Source organism: Tachypleus tridentatus, chromosome 3 (genome assembly GCF_004210375.1).
Source record: "Tachypleus tridentatus isolate NWPU-2018 chromosome 3, ASM421037v1, whole genome shotgun sequence".
NCBI lineage: Eukaryota > Metazoa > Arthropoda > Merostomata > Xiphosura > Limulidae > Tachypleus > Tachypleus tridentatus.
In genome coordinates this window covers 96,153,959-96,180,443 of record NC_134827.1, presented here as the reverse complement: position 1 = coordinate 96,180,443, position 26,485 = coordinate 96,153,959, and the positions used below count along the sequence as shown (strand labels likewise).

General features: G+C 32.6%; 1 protein-coding gene across 1 annotated transcript; it reads left to right on the top strand.

Annotated features, from left to right (window-relative positions):
• Positions 1 to 774: 774 nt before the first annotated feature.
• Positions 775 to 25,786, top strand: LOC143247520 (zinc finger MYND domain-containing protein 19-like). Its single transcript, XM_076495781.1, is given in 9 exon segments — positions 775 to 1,054; positions 10,728 to 10,787; positions 15,834 to 15,940; positions 17,829 to 17,872; positions 17,875 to 17,927; positions 17,960 to 18,009; positions 18,999 to 19,017; positions 19,602 to 19,668; positions 25,351 to 25,786. Coding segments are annotated over 9 exon segments (663 nt in total). The 5' UTR covers positions 775 to 970; the 3' UTR covers positions 25,530 to 25,786.
• Positions 25,787 to 26,485: the final 699 nt, after the last annotated feature.

Genomic DNA, 26,485 nt, shown 5'->3' with positions numbered 1-26,485 from the left:
TCCGGTCAGTTACCTCTCTTTCTTTGTGAACCTGACTATGACCAAAGAAGGTCGAAAAGTTGTTCACTCCTCTAGGTAAAAAATTTTCTCAACCCAAACGAGCCGTTTTTACATAAATGTGTCTTTACAAGTGAGTTTTCTCGACATCACTGAAGCTTACATCTGTTTTACAGATTTTGTAACATAAAAATTAATAAATTAGTATATAGTAACTAGTTTCTCAAAATGGATAACTTACAAATAGTTTTGATAATATTTAAGAGTTGATAGTGCCCAGTGAAAGTGAAACTGTGTAAAAAACACACAAATAACTATTTTAATAGTTTCGAGCCAATAACCGGGTTTCAGTACCCCTAGTGGGCAGAGCACTAACTACAAACAAATAATAGTTTCGAGAGCAGACCTCATCTAGTGATATTAAAATACACTAACTCTCCTATATGTTGTTTCCTATATCATTTTCAAAAATATAATTTTACCAGAAGTCTGTATTAAATAGCACGAATACTTTCTCTAGAAGATAAAAATTTGAAGTTGCTATTAGACATTGAAAAAACATATAAATTATGTGTTATACAAGTAAACTTTCTACTTAATATACTTTTTGATACTAGGATAGGTATCTATATTTTGCACTGGAAGTGTTAACATAACTTAGATTAACTGCAATGTAGTATTTGTGTTAAAAGATGCAAATAAGTCCTGATAATCCAGTCAAGTTTAAAATGAAAACACCTTTATATACGGTAGGTGGCACTAAAGCGCGCTTGACGGGCTGAGTATGTCACGAGTCTACAGCTGTGCAACGGAAGCCTCAAACACATGATTAAAGCTTGAGGCTATGACTGTTTTGTGTTTCATTGTGTTGGATGGCGGGCTTTATTCTTAGTCACGGGGTTTAGGCGTCATTTCTAACCTGTAGGGTTGCGTACGGTTGTTCGATTTCACACAGTTTCAAATTTTGATTCAAATGAAGGACCTTCCAGACTCTCCAGAATCCTGGATATCTGGGGTTAAATTAGGAATAGTTCGTCTAGGTCGAGCAGCTGGAAAGGTAAGAATTATTTGTGTGATCAATATTGCCTTCGAAGTTATGTACTACATGCCTAATTTACTGGATTTCAACGAAGTTTCGTGAGGCTTTCTTTCACCATTACGTCAAAGATTGTAACGTGTGCCGTTGGGCTTTTAGTGAACAAGTGAGGTTTAAGAACTGGTTTACAAAATACACTATTTACAGTACGACTAGACTACCAGTATTAAGCAAGTTGCGTTTCGTGTATATATATGGTTCACTTTTGTTACTTATTTGCTTAAAAAAATAAGCACATTATAAGATGTAGACATTAGTATAAAAACATTTTAACATAATAGCAAGTGTTTAAGTTTCAGGAACTTTAATATTGTAAGAAAAAGTGGCATCATATCCTTCTGATAAATTAATATGTGATTTAACTACTTGTTTTATAAAACTGAAACTTTAACCCGATACTTGTGTCGTGGACGAAAATCATCTTTGCATTTGAGTTTATGCATCAATTTTATATTCTCATTTGAACTGGAATAAGTTATTTTACAACGACGTGATACGATATCATTACAATTTAGTTTTAACCAAACTCGATTTTTTTAAAACTTCAACTTGTTTTTTATTCTGTATTACAATTAAAAAATATCAAACCTTGACTACGATAAAGATTTGAATGATAAGTAAATTTGTTATATGAAACAATGTTTTACCATATTGCTGTACTATGTGCTAGTATAGCCATAATACATGTTCTACGTAGAGAAAAATTGATCGTCAGATGCGGGTTGCTAAAGTGGTGTCACTACCGGAAGGTATTGATCTAACCGTCGAAGTCGGCGTTTAGATCGATGTTTCATCTCGACCACACAACATTCTACTTTACACTTTTGTTACGATTAATAAAGACTCGTGACGGCTAGATAGTTTTGTTAGTTAAGTAACTTAAGCATTGTATTGCAGCTACTTGACTCGCAACATACGGCGGCCAGTGACCTCATCCAGCTACAACGAATTCATGGTTTGCGTCAGGCGTGCTCGCTTGACCGGTTGCCCGACCGGTACCGTGCTGCAGGCGCGGGCGTATAATGGAAAGAAAATTTTCACGCGGGATTATTGTATTGAAAACAAAGGACCATGTTGAAGATAAAACTAGTTATTTACGCTTTAGTCTAATAAAGACGGAAATATTTACTGGAGCTTTAAGTAAGCTGACATTTTGTAATACTAATGATAACTAGAGAGAAAAAAAATGTATACCTACACTCATCGACCTAAACGTACGTCAGTTTGACAAATACATTTTAATTATTTATTAAATGTATAAACGCATTTTTATAACTTAGGCATGTCAAACTGACGAGTAACGAAACATTAGTCATACCACTTACGGGGTTCGTCGTTAAGTATAATGCAATTTCTATCCGTCTATTTGTTTCTTTCGTATGTAAACGTTATTGTGAATTTGACTAATTCGTTGAAAAGGTTCGTATAGTAAATTCATATCAGAAAGACAGTTCGAGTTTCTCGGATACATTATGAAGAAAGAAATTGAAAGTCTGGTCGTGATTCGAGAGAATGAAAGAGACTGTGGAAACCAGAGGGTGGCTTATTTCAAGAGATTATCTAAGTGGATTACTGTATCGACATTAGAAATTCTGTGTTTTTTAAGAAGAGATCTGTGGAAGATGAGTTACCTAGAGAGTCATTTTATATAAATATAATTGTACCATTTGTAAAGGCACAGATAGCGTAGTTGCTTTGCGCCTTGAAACACCAAACCAACTAACCGTTTGTAAAACCAACATTGATGGTTAGGCCTAAGTACGTTTAAGTAGCTTGCGTAATAACTACTCGCCGATTTCATCCATATATTGCATGTTACTATTCCATTAATGATTCTGTTATTAATTAAGAAGTCATTACTGCTAACGAAAATTTAGGTGTGAAGTGAGAAGATTATTGTTCTTTTTTTTTCGAAGGCGAACATATTAACCAAACGTATCAAACAATAATGTGAAATGAAAAACAAATACGCTGTATACATCATATAACGTTGCAGGATTTTACTTTTATCAGCTGGCTTACCAAACCATGTTTATTTAAAAAAAATCATAAAATAATGTTATATAGCTTGGTAGATATAACATTTATTGAGTAATCTAAGCCTTGTTATATTATTTTACATTATAGTATCAATATTGGAACAAGGTAAATGAATAGGTGCACAGTGTTCTGAAATGGATGCGAATTTTTCTCTTACTGGACCAAGCAATGGAAACAATTGGCTTCACTTCGTATGCACAGTTGAGCATATCAGGCTTCTACGCTTATAGTACAGATTACCCAAAACAATAATGTTATGTAACTGGAAATTTATATTTTTATGCACTGTAATATGTATCATGAATACAAAATATGAACCTGATTAATTATGTTATTGTTATCACACAAATAGAAAGCGTACTTAATCTGTAACATTCTAAGTACTAAATAGATATTACAACATTGCAGGTAATTGGTAAATGCTTACACAATGCTTGGAACCGTATATCCTTATTGAAACACTTTTAAATGTCTATACTATGCAGGTTATTTGATTAAGTGATATTTTAAACAGCTATTATGCGTTGTGAAACTATTTCGTGTGCTGTTTATGGACGATTATCTCATTGAATTAAGGTTCATGGGGGAAGAGGGGATAATACATTGGAATTGCCTTGATATTTATACCTAAATAAAATTGTAATTTAATATACCGAAATGATGTAACAACTTTAAAATATGCTGAATATCTTGAGGTTATTTATAGCTTATTTATTTTGAGTGGCGCTAGTTTCATAGTTTTTTTTTTTAAATATAAATTAGTAGTATGAAGAGTTACAAAAACAAGGCTTAGCAGTCTGTGGAACTTTTGAATAAAATATTCAAATCTCGTTTTCATGACGCCAAATCTAATTGTTTTCTTTTTCGTGGATTGTCGTAATTTTATAATTATAATGTATACTTCGTTTTGAAGAACTGCTTTCAATTCATGGTACAGAAGGTGTGTTATATTTCCATTCTCCGGTTCTGGAAACTGATTAAAGGTTGGTGTTGGACTGATTATTAGGTTTAAGCATGTTGATGCAAACCTTGAAATAACTTACAATAGTAATGCGTAATGTTACTAGTTGGAAATGAAAGTGCAAACAGGCTCATAGGAATGTTTACTTGAAGAGAAATTATTTTTGAAATGTCTATTGAATTAAATTCTAATGTATGAGGTTATGATTTTTTTCGTTGCTTATTTATTTAACTTTTTGGAAAGTGTTTGCACACGTATCATTGTTTATACGTGTAGTAGTTTGTGATATACCATCGAAATTAGTAATTTTAGGTCATGTTGTGTAACTAAACTCATTACGATTGCTTGTTCCGATTGGATGACCTCAAACTTTGTCATTTACACAGGCGTACAATTCTTTTAGTTTTCTACCATTTTTATATATTAAATTTACGCTCTATATGTGATTTTTTTAGAATATTTATCTCGGCGTTTGGTCTTTTGAACATATTTGTGCACATCTCATTACAACTTAAGTTACAAAATACAGCATTAAAAGCTAAGTTTACATTGCTGTAACATCCTTTTAAAAAGTTAAGCACAAAGGGCTATCTCTTGCCCACTAGGGGTATCGAAACCCGGTTTCTAGCTGGAAACTATTGAAATAGTTATTTGTGCACTTTTTACGCAGTTTCATTTTGATTGGGAACTATCAAACCTTAAGTATTATCAAAACTATTTGTAAGTTATTCAGTTCCAGAAACTAGTTACTATATGCTAAATTTATTAATTTTTGTGTTACAAGATCTGGAAAACAGATGTAAGCTTCAATACATGAAGTAGCTGCAATGTCTTTATAGAACTATCAGATTCATCAGTAAATTGCCAACCTACTCTTATGGCTTCACTGAATTAAGTTGAAATAAACCCACTGGTTGATGGCATTTTAAGCAATGGCTTATTATAAATCTAATATTGTTAGGCCCGGCATGGCCAGGTGGTTAGGTCACTCTGCTCGTAATCTGAGGATCGCGGGTTCGAATCCCATCACATCAAACATGTTCGCCCTCCGTTTGTTATCAGTGATTCGTCGAAGTTTGTTTGTAATTCAGTGATTAGTTTGGTTATTTGTTGAGAAAAGTTTCGCATAAGTTTACTTGTATATTTAATTCGAACGAAATATTCTCAGAACGTTACTTATAACAACTTTTGCTTATTTTATATTTAAACTTTTGAGGTTGCTTAGTAAGCTTTTGTTGCAGTTAAAACTATATTGGTTCGAGCTGCACAAAGATAAAACTTTGATTTTTCGTGTATTGAAAAGTAAAAGGTATTTTATACTGCTTGGCTGGTAACCATTAGCAAAAAAAAAAAGTTGTTTTATTCTTATTGTAGTGGTGTTAGTTCACAGTAAAAATATTTTTTATCTTGTATTTGATAACAAGGACGTAAACGTGTGATGTATGTTTTCATTAGTTTTATTAATTTAAAGGTGGCGTGTTGAACTATAAAGAAAGGAAGAATTTCAGGCGTTTGTTATTTGAAGATATATAGGCTTACTTCCACTTTTAACAGAAAACTTCTCTGGCAGAATGCCGCTTACGAAGCAACTCTTAAAATACTCAGAAATGCATCGTTGAAGGTTCTTTGTCTATATAGCGGATGATGACTCAAGAAAAGTTCCATCACCTGAAGGTCGCCATCTAGCAATATTCCCAAGTCACGTGACACTAATGTATCGGTTTGTGGTTTCTGTGTGCCAAACGACCTTATCTCGCAAATTAAAAGAAATCTTGCTACAACCATTAGCATTTATTTGGTTTTTGCGAATTTTAATATTCTAATTATAATTCATTTAATAGCATATTTGACACTCGATTTTTTTTTTTTTAATGTAAGGGGATGAAATATATTGTAACTTGATGGAAGTTGTTCGATAATTATATTGAAATACATTCGCCAGTTTTTCATGTTTGGCTATATACTTTGTCTTAAATACGAAATTTGTATTTGTACACAAATTTAGATGGCTCCTTGCACGCGTTTTTTTTCTTTGTTCCTTTAAACCAGGGGACAACATAACACTTCCTTTACGATTTGTTCGTAGCTAATTTGTACCAGCTGTTTAGAATTGACCCTAAACTTTGACGTTTTTCAAATTGTGTTGTATAAAAATCCAACAGTGGGGAAGTTGGTGTTGGTTTTCGAATAAAGCGTAGACTGAGCTGCAGTCTTATTCTTTTTTACAACATGATGATTGGCTTTATAGAGGGAGCTGCTGTCAGCAGTAGTGGAGGCCTGTGCTTTTACAAGTGTAAGGAGAATCGGTGGTTTCCTGAAAAGTAAGGAGTGGGTGGGTAACGTCAGCTTTAAAGGATCAAGCGGTCTCTTGCTGCGTGTGAAAAGATCACAAAATGCTTGGTAGTTATATTCTTTAACCTTCAGTTGGTGGCGTGGTAGAATAGAACGTATGTGGTCACCTAATTCTAGTGCGTTATTTAAAGTATTATGAAGTTCAAACTTTTATGGTTTTTTTTTTGTTGTCCAAACCCTTATTTGTAAACAAATAATGAAAGCCTTAGATTATGGCTCACTATATTAAAACATATTTTAGTGGTGGTAAGTCCTTTTGTAGCCATTTGTATAAAATAAAAGCTATTGTGGCAATATCAAGATAGATGGGAAGTAATTAGATATTTACACGAGCGATTAAACGAAGAAATGACCCAAAAGAGGAGATAGAGTAAAAATCTTTTGGTCACAAAAAAACACTCGTAAAATCAAGCAAATAAAAAATCACAAGAAAATAAACTGATCTTACGAAAAATTTATAACCTAAGTAGTCGCGGGGTAAATATATGGCACTTGTTTAAAACCTTACAACACTATTGACGACTGTTTTGTTTGTTTTTGGAATTTCGCACAAAGCTACTCGAGGGCTATCTGTGCTAGCCGTCCCTAATTTAGCAGTGTAAGACTAGAGGAAAGGCAGCTAGTCATCACCACCCACCGCCAACTCTTGGGCTACTCTTTTACCAACGAATAGTGGGATTGACCGTAACATTATAACGCCCCCACGGCTGGGAGGGCGAGCATGTTTAGCGCGACGCGGGCGCGAACCCGCGACCCTCGGATTACGAGTAGCACGCCTTACGCGCTCGGCCATGCCAGGCCTTGACGACTGTAACGTGGACAGACATGCAATTATGGAAGCTACTTAGTAAAGTGCCATCTATCGCGTAGTAACTTATTAAAGAAATTACATGGGGTCATACTTGAAGGTTAAGAGATAAATAACTTTTCGAAGTCTTTCTAGAGTACTTTGAAATGAAAGTCAGTGTATAGTAAGAATTAAAGTAATTTTAGGTAGTTGGTGTAAGCAGATTTATATACTTACATTCGTGTTACTGATGTCTATATAAATATAATGGTACTGTTTGTTGTATGTCCATGTAACTACTTCGCAGTGTGTGAATGGACTTCAACCAAAATTTGTATTTGGTTTATTAAGTCCATACAGTGGCTTATGCACATTTTTAGGTTACCTTAGGGCAACCTATGATCCTTTGCTAGTACAGCGGTAAGTCTACGGATTTACAACGCTAAAATCAGGGGTCAGGGGCTCGATTCTCCTCGGTGGATTCAGCAGATAGCCCGATGCGGCTTTGCTATAACACACACACACACACACAACCTTTCATTAATCATGAATTTACATAACTTCCGTCCAGGGGACAGGTACTGCAGCTCGTTTTGCAATGTTGTTTGACTGACGTTACTAGATATAGCGTTATATATGTTACTTATTGTCTTGGTAGCAGTGTCATGGTCATTTTGGATCTGATGAACAATTACTATTTAGGAGCTGTTTAGTAACATGTTAGTAGTGTATATTCACTGCATAAAAATTTAGTATGTTTCTGATAGAGGCGTTACGAACAACTCACTTACGAACAAGGGTTAAATGAGATATTTAAAATTAACACCTACAATGTTCATACAAAACTTTTATTTTTCATTATTGGATAAACAAGGAATTTTCGCTCGCTTTCTCATATTTTTTATTCGGTTTACTTAATACATGATCCAGTTATTTGCTGTTAAGATAATATATTTAGAGGATTATATTAATATATATTTTAATTATTTGGGCAGTGTATGTGGCTTAATGGAGTCTAGTCAAAGTCGACTGTGATATTTCATTAACGACAGAAACTTCGTGTCAGAAATCATTTCGTGTAGGTGTTCTCGTCTTGCGCAAAAACAGTGACGTAATTCGCTTAGTTTGACGTCAGATTGTGGTTCTGAATTTGTTCACTTGTGGTGACAAATCACTGTTGGCTAATTGGTTTTCGTTAGTCAGTGTCTTAACCGTATTCTAGTTGTTATTGGATACCAAGATGAACAGACACTTGTAGGCATCTTGGACACCAGCAATGGATGAGGGTATAAAAAATGTGAAAACATATGATAGTCAGTTACACCGTACCATGAAAAATATTTAGTATTTCGTTATTAGATGTTATATTGGTCTTAGATAAGCTACATTTGTCAAATGTGCTAATGGTTAACCCTCAGCTATATACGTGTTTTTAAACTCATCTTGAATCACCATTAAGAACATTAGTAAATTCATTATTCGTTACTATTTGATTAACGCTAAAACGATGCCACATAAGGGAGTTTAACGTAATTTGTAGTGTCGTGAAGTCAGTAAAACATGCGCATGCTATGCATCACGAGAAGAATTATGCACTTTGTCGGCTAAAACACAGGATGGCATATGAACTTCAAAAGCAAGAAATAAACAAAAAATGTTACTCTTAATTTTGGTTGTATTATTTATTTACGAAACAGAACAGTTAAGAACTCTGCGGAAGTACATCTAGTCTGTGAGTTAAATTAGGAATATAAAATTCCATACGAAACAAATGGATAGTAGTTTTGTTATTCGCTGTATCATCCATTATAATACCGACATGCGTTTCATGATGCGTATTTTTTGTATCTCTATACCGTCAAAAACGTAGCAGAATTACTGTTACGGCTATGGCAGAATTAAAATTATTGTTATGGCTATGGTAGTATTCAAACTATTGTTACAGTTATGCCAGTGTTCAAACATTTTGTTACTGTGTATTTCTGTTCAGAGGTCTAAAACAATATTTGTATGAGATGATTTACTTTACATGTGTCATACTTGAGTACCAGTTGAAGGCTGTTTTTCTTTCGGAAATAAACGTTTTGACGACTTTAGTAAATTAGGGATATCCTTCATTGAAAAACAACAACAAAAAACTTGGAATTTATTTCAAACATGAAACAGGGACTGAGGACTGACTGTAAATTATCATCGCCATAAAAATTAGGCCAGTTTGTATATTATTTGTCTTCGCATTTTAGTCCTTGGTTAACCGTTCTTTTTGAGAATAAACGGCGTTCGAACAACTAGTTCTCCAGCTTGTGTTAGGACCAATTTAATTGAACACTTAGTTTCTTTGATGCTTTTGCATGATGTGAAATTTGGCAATGATCGGTTTTTTTTTTCTCTAGTAGCACGTTGAAATATTAAAAAGGTTAGTTTAATATTGTCTTAATTAAAGAACTAAAAACAAAATAAATGTCTGAAAAGATTCCATTAAAATTTGGCAAGAAGCGGTTATTTTGGCCAGTTTAGTTCTTTTGTCTGGAATTAGGCCAATTTTCTTTCTCAGCTGTGGTTACCTCATAAGCTCGTCTGTTCTCCGTGGAATATGAAATTGGTTTAATTTCATAATTAACTTCGCGTGCTTCACCACGGAAAATGGATTTCTTTGCTCGTCTTTTAATACTGGTTTACTCACCTCAATGCAAGTCTATTTTAATAATGGACCGATACAGAATTCTATTTGTTATGTGGGGATGGTATTAAGAACATGGGTTTGGAAGACGGCTCAACCTCAAAGCTTCACGCGATGTTTAAATATTAGGTTTAAGTCACGACGAAATAAGTCTATGTATTGTGAAACGTATTTTGAATTATCGTATTTCGTTTTCTAAGGCAAGTTAATTATTTTAACTAGAATTTAAATTATATTAAAGGGAATATTAATTTCCTGTTCAAACTAAATTGGCGAGTTTTTAAAAGTTTACCCTCGACTGTTGTAATTATAACGCTAAATGTTATTTTGTATACGTGTGGGCCTGGTAATTAGTGTTTAACTCGCAATCTGAGGATCGTGGGTTCGAATCCCGGTCACCTAATATGCTCGCCATTTCAACCGTGAGGGCGTTATAAAGTTACGGTCAATCTCACTATCAAAGTAGACCAAGAGTTGGTGGTGGGTGGTGTTAACCAGTTCTTTGCCTTCCCCCTAGTCTATTGCTGCTAAATTGGGGACGTTTAGCGCAGATAACCCTCGTGTGACTTTTGCTTAAAATTCAATACAAATCAGTATATGTATACATATATTATAAATTCTGCCTTTGAGTATATATAAATACTTCATAGCTTTTTCTTTGTAAAACGAATATCTAATAATAAGCAACATAGAGATATGTTAATATTTCATAGCGAATAACTAAACTAAATTATTTTTGCCCATATATATACTATAGTATATACAACCTTTCAAGTGATATTAATCTTGTGTTGTTTTTTTTTTCCATTGTTAGATGAAGTACACTTTACTAGATGAACGAGACATAACTCTAGTCCAAGAATATGCCTTTGAGGTGAGTATTTGTATGTGTACTCTTAAGAGTAAAATATAGTACTGGAAGCAAATAACATTAATTTCGTTTTAAGGGCCTTGTACTTCCCCGAAGGCTTGGAGCAATTTGTTTACATTCAGTGTTGCTAAAGAAATGCGTTTGGTTATCTAATGGCATTACAGAAATATACCCTCTCACGATGTGCGCGGGTACTACACTATGTTATCAGGTACAGTTGCTCGAAAAAAAAACGTTACAAATCCAGATTTTATCTAAGACAATAAATAATCTATGTAATGTTTGCGATATATATATATATATAATATACGTGTGTGTCTGTGTGTGTGAGAGAAAGACATATAAGCGAAAAGTTACAATTGACTATCTTTTTCTCTTTGTCGTTTAAGAAAAAAAACAACTTTCATTGACCCAGTATTTTGCACGGTTCAATATTTAATTGTTTTTCTTCACTTTTTTTCGATAAAGCTAAGTTGAAAGTGAATAGATTTCGGGCCCGTATTACACTTTACGATAAAGTATTAGTTTTATCATAAGCGTTTGTTGGAAAAATCGTGTAATTAATATATATATATATATATATATATATTTAATCATATGGTAGTTGTACCGGAACTTTGTACATACTTTTCGTCTTTCATTGTCTTAGGCCCGGCATGGCCAGGTGGGTTAAGGGGTTCGACTCGTAATCTGAGGTCCCCGGGTTCGTATCCTCGTCGCACCAAACATGCTCGCCCTTTCAGCCGTGGGGGCGTTATAATGTGACGGTCAGTTGCACTATTCGTTGGTAAAAGAGTAGCTAAAGAGTTGGCGGTGGGTGGTAATGACTAGTTGCCTTCCCTCTAGTCTTACACTGCTAAATTAGAGACGGCCCTTGAGTAGCTTTGCGCGAAATTCAAAACAAACAAACAATCATTCTCTTAAGTTACGGATAATGGGGATCTGTTTACCAAAGAATAAGTTTAATAATTTTGTCTGTTGTGTTTAAGACGTGCAGTGGGAGATTTATATGTAATGAGTCAGAATGCAAGTTTTTCTACATTCTGTACAAAACTCTGCTGCCTAATATATAGCGTCAAGGTTACAAACTCGTGACGTCATAAACTGTGAAAGTGAGAAGTAAGGGTGAAGAAGTTGGCTGTTTCTGAGACTTGTTTGGAAACTGGCCAATAATGTTTTTCCTGGTTTCAGTAATCGCGTTCGTTTGGAAATTGACCTGTATTTTTTTTTTTTTTTGCCTAGTTCCAGTAATTGCATTCATATATACTAAAAAGTACGTGATTAACATTTGATATTTTGTTACTTATTTGAACTGGAATCATTAAAACATCAAGTTGAGTATTTTAGACAATATAATAAATCAAAGTTTTCAACTTGAAACCTCAGTTTCAAATACCTGGATTATGGAACGTCTGCTTAATGAACTGGATTCGTCAGTTCAGAGAGAGAATATGGTAACAATTTCATCTACAGGACTGCGAAACGAGATATTTTGTGAGACAAGTTTGATTTACTTAAGAGCTATTTGTGCCAGGTTTGTATTAAAGAGTACGTTAAAACAGATTGTGAATCGTTTGAGCGGTCGCAAAATGAAGGAACCAGTATGGAAGGTTGTCAATCCAAATGAGGAGTTGTGGCCTCAATATAGGGAAAATTGTCAAATTTAGTTTAGTTAAATGTAATCAATAATGCATGTTTATGTCGTGGTAGTTTCAAATTGAATCAGTTAAAACTAAATTTTGCGCATCTTTTGAGTTGGAGTGGGTGTAGAAAATTCGTTAAATTGTATAAAGTAGCACAGTACAAAAGAAGGTACAATGCTCTGAGACTGGATAATATACAAATCGCTTGAAAAACTGATGTATTATTGAAATACATACATTTCGAAACCGTTGTATAATATTTGTATATTTTAAAGCAGCATTTATTTAAGAAGTTTATGTTAATAAGTGAGTTAATGTCGTTAGCGCTTTTAATAAACACGTACTTGATCGCTTTTTCTTCGTTTTCATAATTTATCTTTCACTGAAGAAAGAATTAACAGGTTTCAATTATTAAAATTGCACAGATGGCGCGAGTGTGATTCTTCCTTGTGTTGTGAAGTCTGTACTTCTCGCTACTAACATTGGTAACTTTGACCTCTATGTAAACAAAGAGGAAATAAATATAGTTCCCGCCTTTTCCCCTCCCCTCCTTCTTCGTATTAATGATACACATGTGCGATGAGTCAACATATGGGAAATTTGAACGAAATACCGTGAAGGGAGGGTAGAACGGTCGTTTACTTCTGTGATGCGTGGTTTCACAATCTGTAAGAGATGGTGGTTGTGGTTGTTTACCTGTTGTGAAGAGAAGTAGATAGGAACACTTCTTACCAGTTTTTATGTATTATTTAAACATATCTACAGATTATCGTTTTTAAATTTGTTTATAAATTAGCGCATTAGTATATTTGGCCAAAGGCAGTTTTACTGTTGCTGACAACCTTTTCGTTTCGTCTGTACTTCGTTTTACAAAATTTATCTTCTATAAATCGGCACGATTTTTCTTCAGTGTAAATTTAAGTATGTTATAACAGAATCGTTTCAGAAGTACGTTTTCCTAAAATATAGTACAAAATATATACTGTTGTACTTTTCTAATTGTGTGATATAATTTCAAGTAAATTAGCGCTACTTTTGTTTGTTTAAGGGGATGGAGTCGCAGTACGTACAGCATATAGTGACAGAAAATATTGTATAGAGTTGCATGTGTAATCGATTGTATAGCGTATGGTACTAAAACTTGTGAATATCTGAGGGTATTCAAAGGCTGTAACTATGCTACAATCAATTACATTTCAATGATTATTTTAAATTGTTTTGCATTTTGCTTTAAGTGCATGAATAGGTAGTTAAAAAGACTTAGCCAGGCACTAGCTAAATGTAAAATTGAAAGTTATAGGTGAGAAAATAGTATTTAAATATTTACGTAATTTCTGTGGCCATACGAAATACTGGTTTTTCCCAGAAGATGAACATGCCTACGTTCTGTAGTTTTAAATTAATATACTACAACCCCTATTAACATTTAGTTCATTATCAACAGTGAAAAATAAAACCTAGTTTTCTAGCATATTTCGTTTTTTCTTTAAAGAACGTAATAGGAAAAATATTCGTTAAACAAAGAAACTTGAGATCTACAAAAAACAGAAAACTGTCAACGATTTTATTTGCAAGGCGTGTTTATTTTACCTTAATTGCCATCTATTAAGTGGAAAGAAAACTACATTTTAGAATATTTTTTAAAATTATTTTTGTCAAAAATACTTTGTGGTCAGTTTCAGTAACAGTAGATATGTACTTTTTACAATGCGAGGATTTGTTCTATGTTAACGACGAAATCCATTGAAAGAGGTTTAGCGTTTAATAATAAAATGAAAACTGGTTGGTATAATGCTGTACCGCATTCTATTGTTCGGCGAGTACTTCTGAATTATTTGGTAAAAGTAATATAATATCCAGTCAACGTAACAATTAACATTTATAAAATTTTCTGTAGGTTGCGTTAACTTTTACGAACGTTATAGGCCTAATTTCGCAAAGAATAATTTCATTTTCAACAGAAATATCGTGAAGAAAAAAATACAAAACTTGGAAAGTTTTCTTGCCGGTGGTACCTATTCTTAAACCACTTTGATCGTCAAACAAACGCGTACCTCACAAAGTAACCGAATAGTAGAATAAATGCGATAATTTACTGTCTACACAAAACTGAAACACCTATAGAATCCTGGGTAACTTTGTGTATAAACAATGTACCTTTTCTTCTAGGTACTGCTCGAAATTAATAAATTATTTACGAAATGACGCGCTTCATTAAGCAAGAGTCGCATTTACAGCCTATTAACGGTAAATAAAATAATAATATACCATGTAGTATGATCAATCATGCTTTATCGATTCAGGAAATACTGATAAGAAACAAGAACTCCGCTGTGTAGAGGTTTGTTTATTTTTTATTGGTATGGTTTCCAAAATGGATTCAAACTTAGAGACTGCTAGAAAAGGTGGTTATTATGTCTTTGCCGAATATTTAAAACAAATAAACAATTTAAGAAACTGATGAAAGTGCATTAAATGATATCATTTGCTAAAATATCTTGAGTTAATTTTTTTTTATTTTCCATAATTCTATTGTGGTTTGTTTAGTGTCTATAAATGATAAAGCAAGGTAAATGGTTAATTAGTATTGAAAGAGATGTGTTGGATAGTTCCTGAGAGGATCATTGCATGTTACTATTTGTCAAGAAGTAAGAATAAACATGTATGGAAATAAGGTTTTTAAGTCTAATTTTTTCATATTAAAAAAAACAACACAAGAAACCAACCTCCTATAATTTATATTTTCATCACTTTTTATCTGATGTGTTATCTTGAAGCTACAAAGAAAATGCTATCATGCACAGTTTTCTTTCCTGTTATCTGAAAGCATTGATATATTACTGCAAACATGCTTTGATACAACATAGACAGTGTGTTTGTTTGTTTTGAATTTTTGCGCAAAGCTGCACGAGGGCTATCTGCACTAGCTGTCTCTAATTAATAGACAGTGTGTAAGTGGTTACGCTGATACATTGCTGCAAACATACTTTGATACAACATAGTTTGTAAGTGGTTACATTGATATATTGCTGGAACGCGGCTTTGATACAGTGTAAGTTACTACACTTTTGTACTCTTTGTCCACAAGAAGGCACAACATCAGTTAATTTTTGACTAACACAGTTGAATTAAAGTACATTACATTAAGATATTTTATTTGAAGGAAAGTATAGATACAGTTTCATAGACCAGTTCACACTGGAACAAAACTGTTTACGTGGAAGAAGTTTTGCATGTTAACATGTGTTAAAAATGTGTTGCAGTTTCTGTTTGTAGTAAGTCAAGTTGGAATAGGATTTTGATTGCAGAAGTTTAATAGGAAAAGAAAAATATTACAACAGAAAAAACAAACCCAAAGAAACTTCACATTTAATGAATAGTACAATTTCATTCTGCTCCTGTTTAGGCAAAGTTGGAAATTGATAAAGATGGAAATGGTGCTGAAGTATATGCATTTGCCTATGATCTGTTAAGAGGGAAACATTTTGGAAAATTTGTTCAAGATTTACTGTGGTAAGTAAAATTTAAATAAAACAAAGTGGAGACATTCTTTACTGTAGGCTGATTACTGTATTAAACAGCATGCACTTGCAGGAGAATCTAGTAGTAAATTATGAGCTGTCAAAGCTGTGGAAATAAATTTAGGTTATTTAGCATATTTTATACAGACTTTAGTTAAATAAATGTTTGCATACAATAGGATATTATCAAACCATAAAGATGTTTTATATGATTTGGTCTAGTAGTTTTATTTTAGCAGAGAATTGGTTATTTGTGATAACAAGAAACTCACTTTAAGTGAAAATGTATCTCAGGACAGCTGGTATGGGTATTAAATCTTTAATTGAAATAAAGTACAGAACGTTTTGATCTTCTTAGATTGCAAACTCTTTGTTAACATGAAGATGACCTAAGAAGGTTGAAACATTGTTCTCTACTTTAATAAAAGTTTTAAAACCCATACCAGCCCTCTTGAGATACATTGTTATAATTAATATATGCACGGTTAAGCTTTCCATCAGTTTTATTGTAAAAACTAACTTTTTGATTAACAAAGCAGCTAATTAATATGTATTAACTTTATATGCTGGAGGGTAGATTGTTATAAATGTAACTATTAATTATAAATCTTAAGAAAAATTAGATAAAGTAATTTAAAGTTAATTGTCAGTTCTCAAAAATTGAAGTCTTGTGTTCATTTTGTTTAAACTCCAGAGTAACATCTATCCAAACTAGTGTTCAATAAAAGTTTAGGGGAAAGAAAAGCCTTTCTGATTTTTGTGATGATTCAAAGAAATAACATGGCTCTATTTTTAAATTTTAAAATAGTAGATTCTATAAAATAAATGCTAGCAGTGATCCATGTAACATTTCCAGTAGTTTTCATGCCCTTCACTCATATTCCTCATTCTGTCATTCTCATGCATGTAATTTGAGCTCTGATTTCTTACAGACTTTGTTAGATTAATAAATTCTGGTCTGTTTGGAAAAAAAAAAACGTTTAGGTGGTCAGACAAAGAAACTTGTAGAGACATAACTATTTAATAAAACTACATATACCTAACTTGATTTAATAAAAATACACAAAGTGATCAATAATGTTATTCATATTAGTGTACAGTGTATAAAACGGTTATGAGTGTTGAGTGTATGATATGTTTTTCAGATCAAACAAAGAATAAAACCCATAATAAAGAAAAAGAGTAGCTAAAAGGTGTTTATAGTAAGTAGCCTATAAAGTGAACCGAAGCTAGAGTGTTGTAAACTGAAATGAAGGCAAACTTGTCTGAATGAACTGCACGTGCATATTTTAGATGTAAATTAGTCATGAAAGCCATTAAAATTGTATTTATTGTAATCCTTTTTTTAAGGAAATTATATAAGAGTTGAGTGTTGTTTGTGTGAAATACTTTGCAAATATGAAAAACTAAGGTTGAAATCCAAACCAGATGTCGCAATGACAGCATAATTACGTTGTCATGTAACAAAGTCATTCTATTGAGAAGTCTGACTAAGCAAAATTTAGGAAAGATGCTTTCGATTGAAAAGCCAGTAGTCAATCTGGCCTCCTTGAACAAAGTCTTCTAATGATATGGGATTTGTAGCACTTGATCATGAACTTTTGAGAAGTTCCAGATAGAAAATTGCAAGTGTATTATTTATGCAGATTTATTCCAATGCAAATTTTGAGAAATAAAACTTAAAATGTAACAAATTTTGTTTGTACCATGGTGTGATTTTATATTTATTTTCTGGGCTCAATTCTAGATGTACATTTGTTATCTTACCAAGTAGATGAATGCTTCAACAACAACAGAAAATAGATGTACACTGTAATGTTGTAGATTGTCCATTTATGGTCTTGGTTTCATTACCTAAACATTTGTTTTCTATGCTACAGGGAAAAGCATTATGGAGGTGTTGCTCCTGGATTTAAGGTAGTCCATAAAACAGCATTACTATGGACAATAGACTACAAAACTTGTGTTTAGTTCCTAAAGTTGTCGACTTCCACTGCTGCTAGAGACTCAGAGAAAACATCGAGAACAGTCACTTTATTGGGCAGCCATTCAACAACTTCCCCTGATCACATGGTTGATGAAGTAAGACTCTTGGCTTAAAAGAAGCAATATTCTGTTTAGTCATTTAAAAATACATTAACAGCAGTTTTAAGAGTAGACAAATTCTAATTTTGATGACTCTGTCACAAACTGTGAACCTTGCAGTGTATTATGCACATTGCATTTGATAGTTGATGACTTTATCACAAACTGTGAACCTTGTGGTGCATTATGCACATTGCATTTGATAGTTGATGACTTTATCACAAACTGTGAACCTTGTGGTGCATTATGCACATTGCATTTGATATTTGATGACTCTGTCACAAACTGTGAACCTTGCAGTGTATTATGCACATTGCATTTGATAGTTGATGACTTTATCACAAACTGTGAACCTTGTGGTGCATTATGCACATTGCATTTGTCTATTTGCTCTGTAAACAATTTAGATAACATACTATATATAATTTCTGAAGTTTTCATTAAAACAAAAACAAAAGAATTTATTAAAGAATGCATCCAGAAAACATCAAACAAGAAAACTAATCTCAAAGATGAAAACAGCTAATCTCAAAGATGAAAACAGCTGTGACTTTCATCACTACCACAATTCCTTGTGTCAAATGCATCAGTGAAGACGAAACTGGATCATGGAAATGACTAAATAAGAAACATAATGTTGATATGACTAACATAAACATAGAAAATCCATATATTCATATCTAGAACCTTATTACTAGAAAAAAAAACTACAACAGAAATGAAAACAAAAATGCAATTCATGTAAACACTTTTATACTTTAGAAACTAAAAGAGAAATGAACCTCAGGATTATGGACCGTCATGTGTTTTGAATATTTCAGAGAAACTATTAAAGAAACCAGACATTACTACTAATAAAGTCATAAGCAAAGCCATTGCAAAATTAATGTCCGTGAATTACCTTTATCTATATTAATGTTTTATTCACAAACAAACACCAATTTAATGCTTTCTACAAAAATACTTGCTGACCCCTACAAGTCTGTAATATTTTCTGGAATTCAAATTGCTTTTTTGAATGTAATTCTTACCTGTTGATGACTTGGTGCTTTAAGTTGAAACATTGCAACCATTAAAATCAGAACGTGTCTAATGTAAAAATTGCTGTCATTGTATTTATGAATTAGTTATTCAGTTTGGTAGGTTCCTCAATGAACATAAATTTGTTTTACCTTATAAGTGAGAAAATAATTGACAATAGTTTCTGAAAGCAGGAATAATATTAATTGCTACATTTTCAACAGATATTATTTTTACTAAAAGATTACTAGCTCATAATACAGTTTTATACCTTGCAAGTCGAGAGTCATACAGTTTTATACCTTGCAAGTCGAGAGTCATTGTTCCTTGATCTTCAAATAAAATTAATGAGTAAACAATAGTTTTAATTCTAAGTTTTTTTTAAAATGAGGAAAGTAAACTGATGTTTAAAAATTGTGGAATGAGTGTAGAATAGTATTCATCAGATGTGAAAATTTTACCATGTTTCACTGGTTTGAAATTTTTACTATATGTTATTTCCTGATAGCATAACATACCTGTTTATTTGTTGTTTTTTTTTATTTTAGCATTTTAATGACCATAGTTTGAGTAGACGATATTATAATGCCAATGGTGAACTTGTATATGAAGAAGGTAAGTGGCAATTGTCTGAAATGCTTACTAATAACACCCCATTACGATTCTAGTTCCTTTAGGGGATTACAAAGTAAAAGTATAAATAGTAGTAAAGGCTCCAAAATGCAGCTTTCAAATATACATTCTTTTAAAAATGCAAATTACATGAGTTAACTTTTATCAGAAAAAAATCCATAAATCCTGCATAGGTGTGCTGACATTACATAAGTATTTGCACATAAAATCTTTCTGTGCTGATAAATTGTTTGAAACTCCTGCTTGATCAGAGTTGAAATAGTTTAATATAATGCTTTGGAACAGCAGTGGACTTATTGGTCCATCTTAGTTGATTGAGCCAAATTAAAATTATAAAGACAACCTTAAAGGCAGTCGTTATAATTCATATATTTATCAAGATTTTTCTTAAACACACTTCAGTTTACTGTTTCTACAACATCCAAGGGCAACCCATTCCAAAGGCTAATCACCCTGTCAAATAAATAAAACTGTCTTATCTGAAAATAACTCCTACCCAGCCATTTATACTCATGTCTCCTAGTCCTGACTATTCTCACTGTTGAATATGAAAAATATGCATCAATACTATAAATTCACTTTACAATCTTAAACACCTCAATCAGATCCCTCCTAACTTCTTCTTTTTTTTTCAAGAGAAACAATTTGAGGGTTTTCACATTCTCATGATGACAAACCCTTCACCCCAGGCACCATTCTAGTAACCATTCTCTGGACCCTTCCCAACAATTCAGTGTATTTTCAAAGATAAGGATTCCAAGACTGAACACTACTCCAAATGTGGCCTAACCAGTGACCTGTACAATTGAATTTTATAACCTCTTTAGACTTGTATTTAATATTTATGTAGACACAACCAACATTCCCACTTGTCCTATCACTAGCAACACCACACAGCTTTGGATGTGGCTTTACAGAATGATGAACTATTACATCAGTGTTCCTTTCCTTCCTTAACACTATTAAGGTTATTTTAATACAAGTTATATTTGTAATTCAGCTTATGACAACCCACATGCGTTGTCTTGCTATTATCATAATTAAAACTCATCTGCCATTTATTTGCCTAACCCACTAAATGATCTAAACCCTTTTAAATCAAAAGGATCACAGCTATCAACACCCAAGACATCAATATTATCTGTAAATTTAAGTAATCTATTGACTATTCATTCATGTACATGACTGGTGTAAACCAAAAGAGCAAAGGTCCTAAGACTGAGTCCTGATACCCCTCTTGTGACATTACTATAGTTTGACTGAACTCCATCTTTAACAACTCTGCTTCCTTCCATCCAGTAACTATTCTATCCAATTAATTAACTCATCCCCCACACTTACAGAGAATGTTTGTTTTTACAAGCCTTTTATGAGGCACCTTGCCAAATGTTTTTTGAAACTCCAGATATACCAAGTTTACACTCATACCTTCTTCTAACACAAGCAGTAACCTTTTCAAAGAATGTGAAAAGATTTGTAAGGGAAGATTTTATCTTGGTGAAACCATGTTGACTATCCAACAAAATTATAAACTTTGTTAAATGACTTTGCAAAGTATCTTTTATCAGACTTTCTGAAATTTCACAGATGATGTAAAACTAATGGGTCTATAATTACTGAGAGACAATTTATCATTTCTCTTGAAAGGAGGAATACATTTGGTAACTTCCAATCCTTTGGTACCTGATAGTTATTCAGAAACTAAAAAAAATAGTAGTAAGTGGCTCGCACATCCAATCTTTAACCTCCTTCAAAACTCGTGAAATTATTAGCTGGTCCAGGAGTTTTATCATTTTTTAAACTTCCCAGTTTTTCTTAACCAACTCAAAATTAATGCAGTCATCTTGTGTAATCTTGTCCCATTTATCAGCTGTTCAAGATGTGGAATACTTGCTTAAACCTTCATAAGTAAGAACTAAAGAAAAAGCAAAATTTAATAACTGACATCTCATAACCATCAGATATTATAATCCAGACATGTAATCATTAGGTGTTACAGCCCAGACATGTTGTAATTTAGGTGTTAACCTTTCTTTAACATCCTTCAGGAGTCCTACCCAAACTTTTAACATTTTGTTTTTCCTTAATATATTTAAAGAAATTGGCCAACTTTTGTCATACATCCATTTTGATGTTACAATTTTCTATTTCACCAACTTCCTATAATTTTCTAAGTTTCCTGTCATACAAGTCAGGTTGAATTTCTAAAATGCATGATGCTTTTCTTTAATTTTATGTTTTAAACTCTTTGTGAACCAACCTGGTTTTTACTTACAGCTACTGTTTTCTTTCTATAACATAATATATATATGCGGGATATATATTGAGAATGATTTGACACGCCAGGTTCACAAAGAAAGAGGTAACTGACTGGAAGCTCACCACATGTCAGTTACCTCTCTTTCCTTGTGAACCTGACGATGACCAAGAAGGTCAAACGTTGTTCTCTCTCTATAAAAAATTTTCTCAACCCAAACAAGCTGTTTTACATATATACATTTCTCTACTAGTGGGTTTTATCGACATCACTGATGGTTACATGAATGTTTTAAGAATTTACTTTAAACATTTTCCACCTTTGATCAGTCTACAAATAATTCAGCTGCTTAACTTACAATGGATAATTCTTGTTGCATCTCTTCAAAATTTGCTTTTTAAACTTTTTATCAAACTTACTATTCCTTATCTCCATATACATGAAACATTGAACCTAACATACAGCAAAGGTTAAACTAACATTGAAATAATTTTTATTTGTTTAGTAAATCTAATTCAAGTTATAGTAGAATCTTTGCATAAAAATTTTGTACAGTATATATAATGTGAAATCCTTAAACAGTTTTAAGCTACTTACATAAAACTGAAATAACAAAAGAATTAACACAGAATGCTGGACTTGATAAACACTGAAACAGAGGTGTTAATTGTGATAAATTTGAATCAGAACTGAGGCCTGGAGAATCTGGTAGGCTAGGATTGTCCTAGTGGTTAGCATGATAAGTTGTTGGTCCATGATTTATGTCTGTTGCAACAAAACAAACAAATTGTTCTCTTCACTCTTGGGCCATGGGTGCATTATAAGAGTGATAGTCAAATCCCACTATTTGATTAAAGTAGCCTAGGAGTTTATGGTGGATGCTGTTTACTAACTGTTATCTTTCTAGTTGTTTTATCAGTTTGAGATCTGTGTGTAGCTCTGCTCTAATTAATCAATCAGTTAATTTTAACTGTTTGTGAAACAGCTTCATTTAATCTTCACAATTAGCAGATGCTTATGATGTATTGTATGTAAACGCTAGAAACCTTTGTAGTTTTACTTGTCTTAAAACAATAGCCTGTTTCAATTGTAAACTACATTATTAATGTAGTCCCTCAGGGACTTTCAAGAATTATAACAGTGTATGATAACACTATTTCAGTCACACTAGATTTGTAACATCTATTACCAAATGTGTTTTGCTCATTCTAGGGCTCGTCAGGCCTGCTGGAATACAACAGAGTATAAGACGGAACACTATTTATGTAATATAATATAGTAAAATTATATAATAATTATTTATCAACCTCCAAACATTATACACACAGCAATGATGATTATATGAAATAGCTTATAAAAACTGTTAGATTGTTCTTTTATGACAGATTGAATTTTGAGATCAATGCAGCCTTACATCCACCACTATACTGGTACAGGTATGTTGATGATACAATTGCTGGATTCACATCTACAGAATACACATTTAGTTTTATAACCACATTAACTCGATATATCCCAACATTAAGTTCTTCTGTGAACAGGAAAAAACTAACCAAAACCATTTTAATCTCAAGATCACTAGAACTGATACAAAATTCAAAACAGAAATCCACAGAAAATCACCACACTGATTGAAATCAGCAATGAAACGAAACAAAACTGAACACATTAAGAAATCAAATAAACACAAAACTGTGTTCACCTGATGAAATAAACAAAATAAAACACTTCATCAACATCAACAAATTCCTCAAAAAAACAACGTGGAAAACATTATACACACACACTGAGACCAACAACAAAAAACAAATAAATCCCAAGACACAACAAACTACAAAATCTTGTACTGATACATACCATATGTTCCCAACATCAGCAAAAATATAACCAACATTTGGCAAAAATATAACCAACATTTGGCAAAAATATAACAAAACATTTCAGTAAACACCAAATTTATTAAAAAAAACAGGAACAAAACTAAAGTCCATGCTACTTAAAAACTACACTGACAAATACAACACCAACATTATTTATAAAATACAATGTGATAACTGCCACAACTTCGATATTGAGAAAAACAAGCAGAAAAATGGAAACAAGATTCAGAGAACACAAAAAACACGTTCACACGTTTTGAACACTGCAAATCAAAGAAACACAACATAACCAAAAACAAAAAACATCCAGATATTAAGTGGGGAAACAAATACAAACAAACGCAAAAGAGACCTACTTATACAGCAACTAAATCTAAAATTAAACCAATATAAAGGAACACCTTTATACCTATTCTAGTTAATAACTTAACATCCAACTGCAACGACCCCAGTTCCGTACCCGTTTATACTCTCATCCGTAAGACGTGTCCGTCAACGGTCACGTTCAAACTCTCTTTGTTAACCTGAAGATGACCTAGGAAGGTCGAAACGTTGTTCTCTGCTTATCAATACCAGCCGTTCTGAGATGTATTGTTAGACCGCTGTTCTGTTTATTGTATCTCGGTTCTGGATTGAGCTAAATAAATAACTGACAATGAATATCACAAGTTATAATATGGTTGGAACACTATAATTATACGCTCTTCCCATTTATAAAATTCCTTAGGGACTAGATTAAGGTTGTAATATTTCAAAATTATAATAGGCTTACAGTTATTGTCTTATAACAAGTACAATTGTGTCCTTTCTTTGCCGCCATGTATAAGGTACATACACCATGTCAAACCTTTAGTATCCCGTTACGAGAAAGTGGAACATATATTAGCCCAGAGTTTTGACAGACAAGATTTCCTTAAATTGCCCAAGTAGTTAATTGTAGGAACAATCTAATACTGCTGCTGCGAATGTACAAAGCTGAGCTTAGTCCAAGATATATTAAAATAGTTTGCGTTCTTAAAATAGGTGGCGTGGCGTTAAGAAACTTAGAAGTAATTGATGTAATATGAAGATTTCAAATTGGGAAAATAATTATTTTGAAGTGAGATCTAAAACTGAACATGATACATATTAAGTTTTAATGTAATGGTTTAAAATGTACAACTATTTGCATAATTTATATTTGTAGTATAAATTGTTTGATAATTCAGATCCACCTATTGTTCCTTTAGCTGTAGTACCCTTTTGCATGTAATATTTCAGTGACAAACTAGTTAATCAAATGAATCCATATGAGTAAGATTAAATTTTAGGTAACAGATCTTTAACTTCAAAAGTAAATGATTCGTTCTTTAGTATTAATGGTAGCTGTGATCGATCAGTGTTAATTTTTAAGTATTTATTGAGTAAGTTTGACAAAATGTTTAGAATGATAGTGTTTCTCAGTTTTAACACGTGCGAAAAAATTAAATAATTTTGTATGCTCATCCAAGCTGTTTTGGATTTATATGTTTATAATCTTGGTTTCAGAAGAGAGCACATGTTACTATGAATGCCACTACCCTCCGTGTATAAACCTTGAACGAGAACCTCGAGAATTTAGTATATGTGGGCGATGTCAGGAAGCTCGTTATTGTGGACCAACGTGTCAGCAAAGAGATTGGCCGATTCACAAGAAATTTTGCAAAAAAAATATCATTCAGTGTTGAGGGATCAGTCTCCTGATCGATGACCACCATCTAGTGGTAGATAATAGAAACATTTTTTAGAATTTGTAATAAAACATCATCTTAGATACGTAACTGTTCAAGTCAGTGGTGAAGTGTGATTGATGGATATAATTTCTGTACTCATAATGTCGCATTTTTTTTTCTCCAAACTGTTAAAGTTCAGTTCAGTTTTGGATGTTTTCTTTAAGTATCTAACTTGTGAAAAATTCAAAATTGATTGACAGCAAAAGTGATGTAAGTGTATTATCTGTAAGTTTTTTTTTACAGTTTCGTTTTTTTAGTGTTTAATCATTATACATTTCAGTGGATGGACGTGCTTGTTTTCAATGGATTATTTATAAGGAAGAATTGAGTTAAGTACATAAATCCGAGAATTACATCTTGGACATCCATCAAGTTTTATTACTCTATTAGTGTATTTTACATTGATATTTTACTACTTCTCTTTTGAGTGATTTAAGAAATTGGTTCAGATGAAATTGTTTTAGCAAAGGAATAATTTATTGTCGCTGGTATGTTCGGAAAGAGGTTTGTAGAAAGGTCTGTCAGAAGCTCCCTTGCTGCCAGAAAACCTGAATTTACAAAGAAAAAAATGTAATGGTTCTTGTTCAGTGAATTTTATGGAAATTGTGTAATAAATGTTGTTATAATGTTATTTAATGAATATTTTATGGGGATCTGTGTTGATACTAAGTGTATGTTCCTGCCTTTCTAATGTAATTGTTCTAGTAATCATGACTGCTTTTTCTTACTGAATTTATACATTAAAGATAATGATCACTTGATCTCTTGCCCTATTTCTAGATAGTTGTAAGTTTGGTAGTAATCATATTATTAAGGAAATTTTGATTTTCTTGCAGAGTTAATTTGGTATTTAAACAGGATTTTAAATTTTACGAGTTTTCTTTAAGTCGTGCAACTTTTTTCTCCTTAGT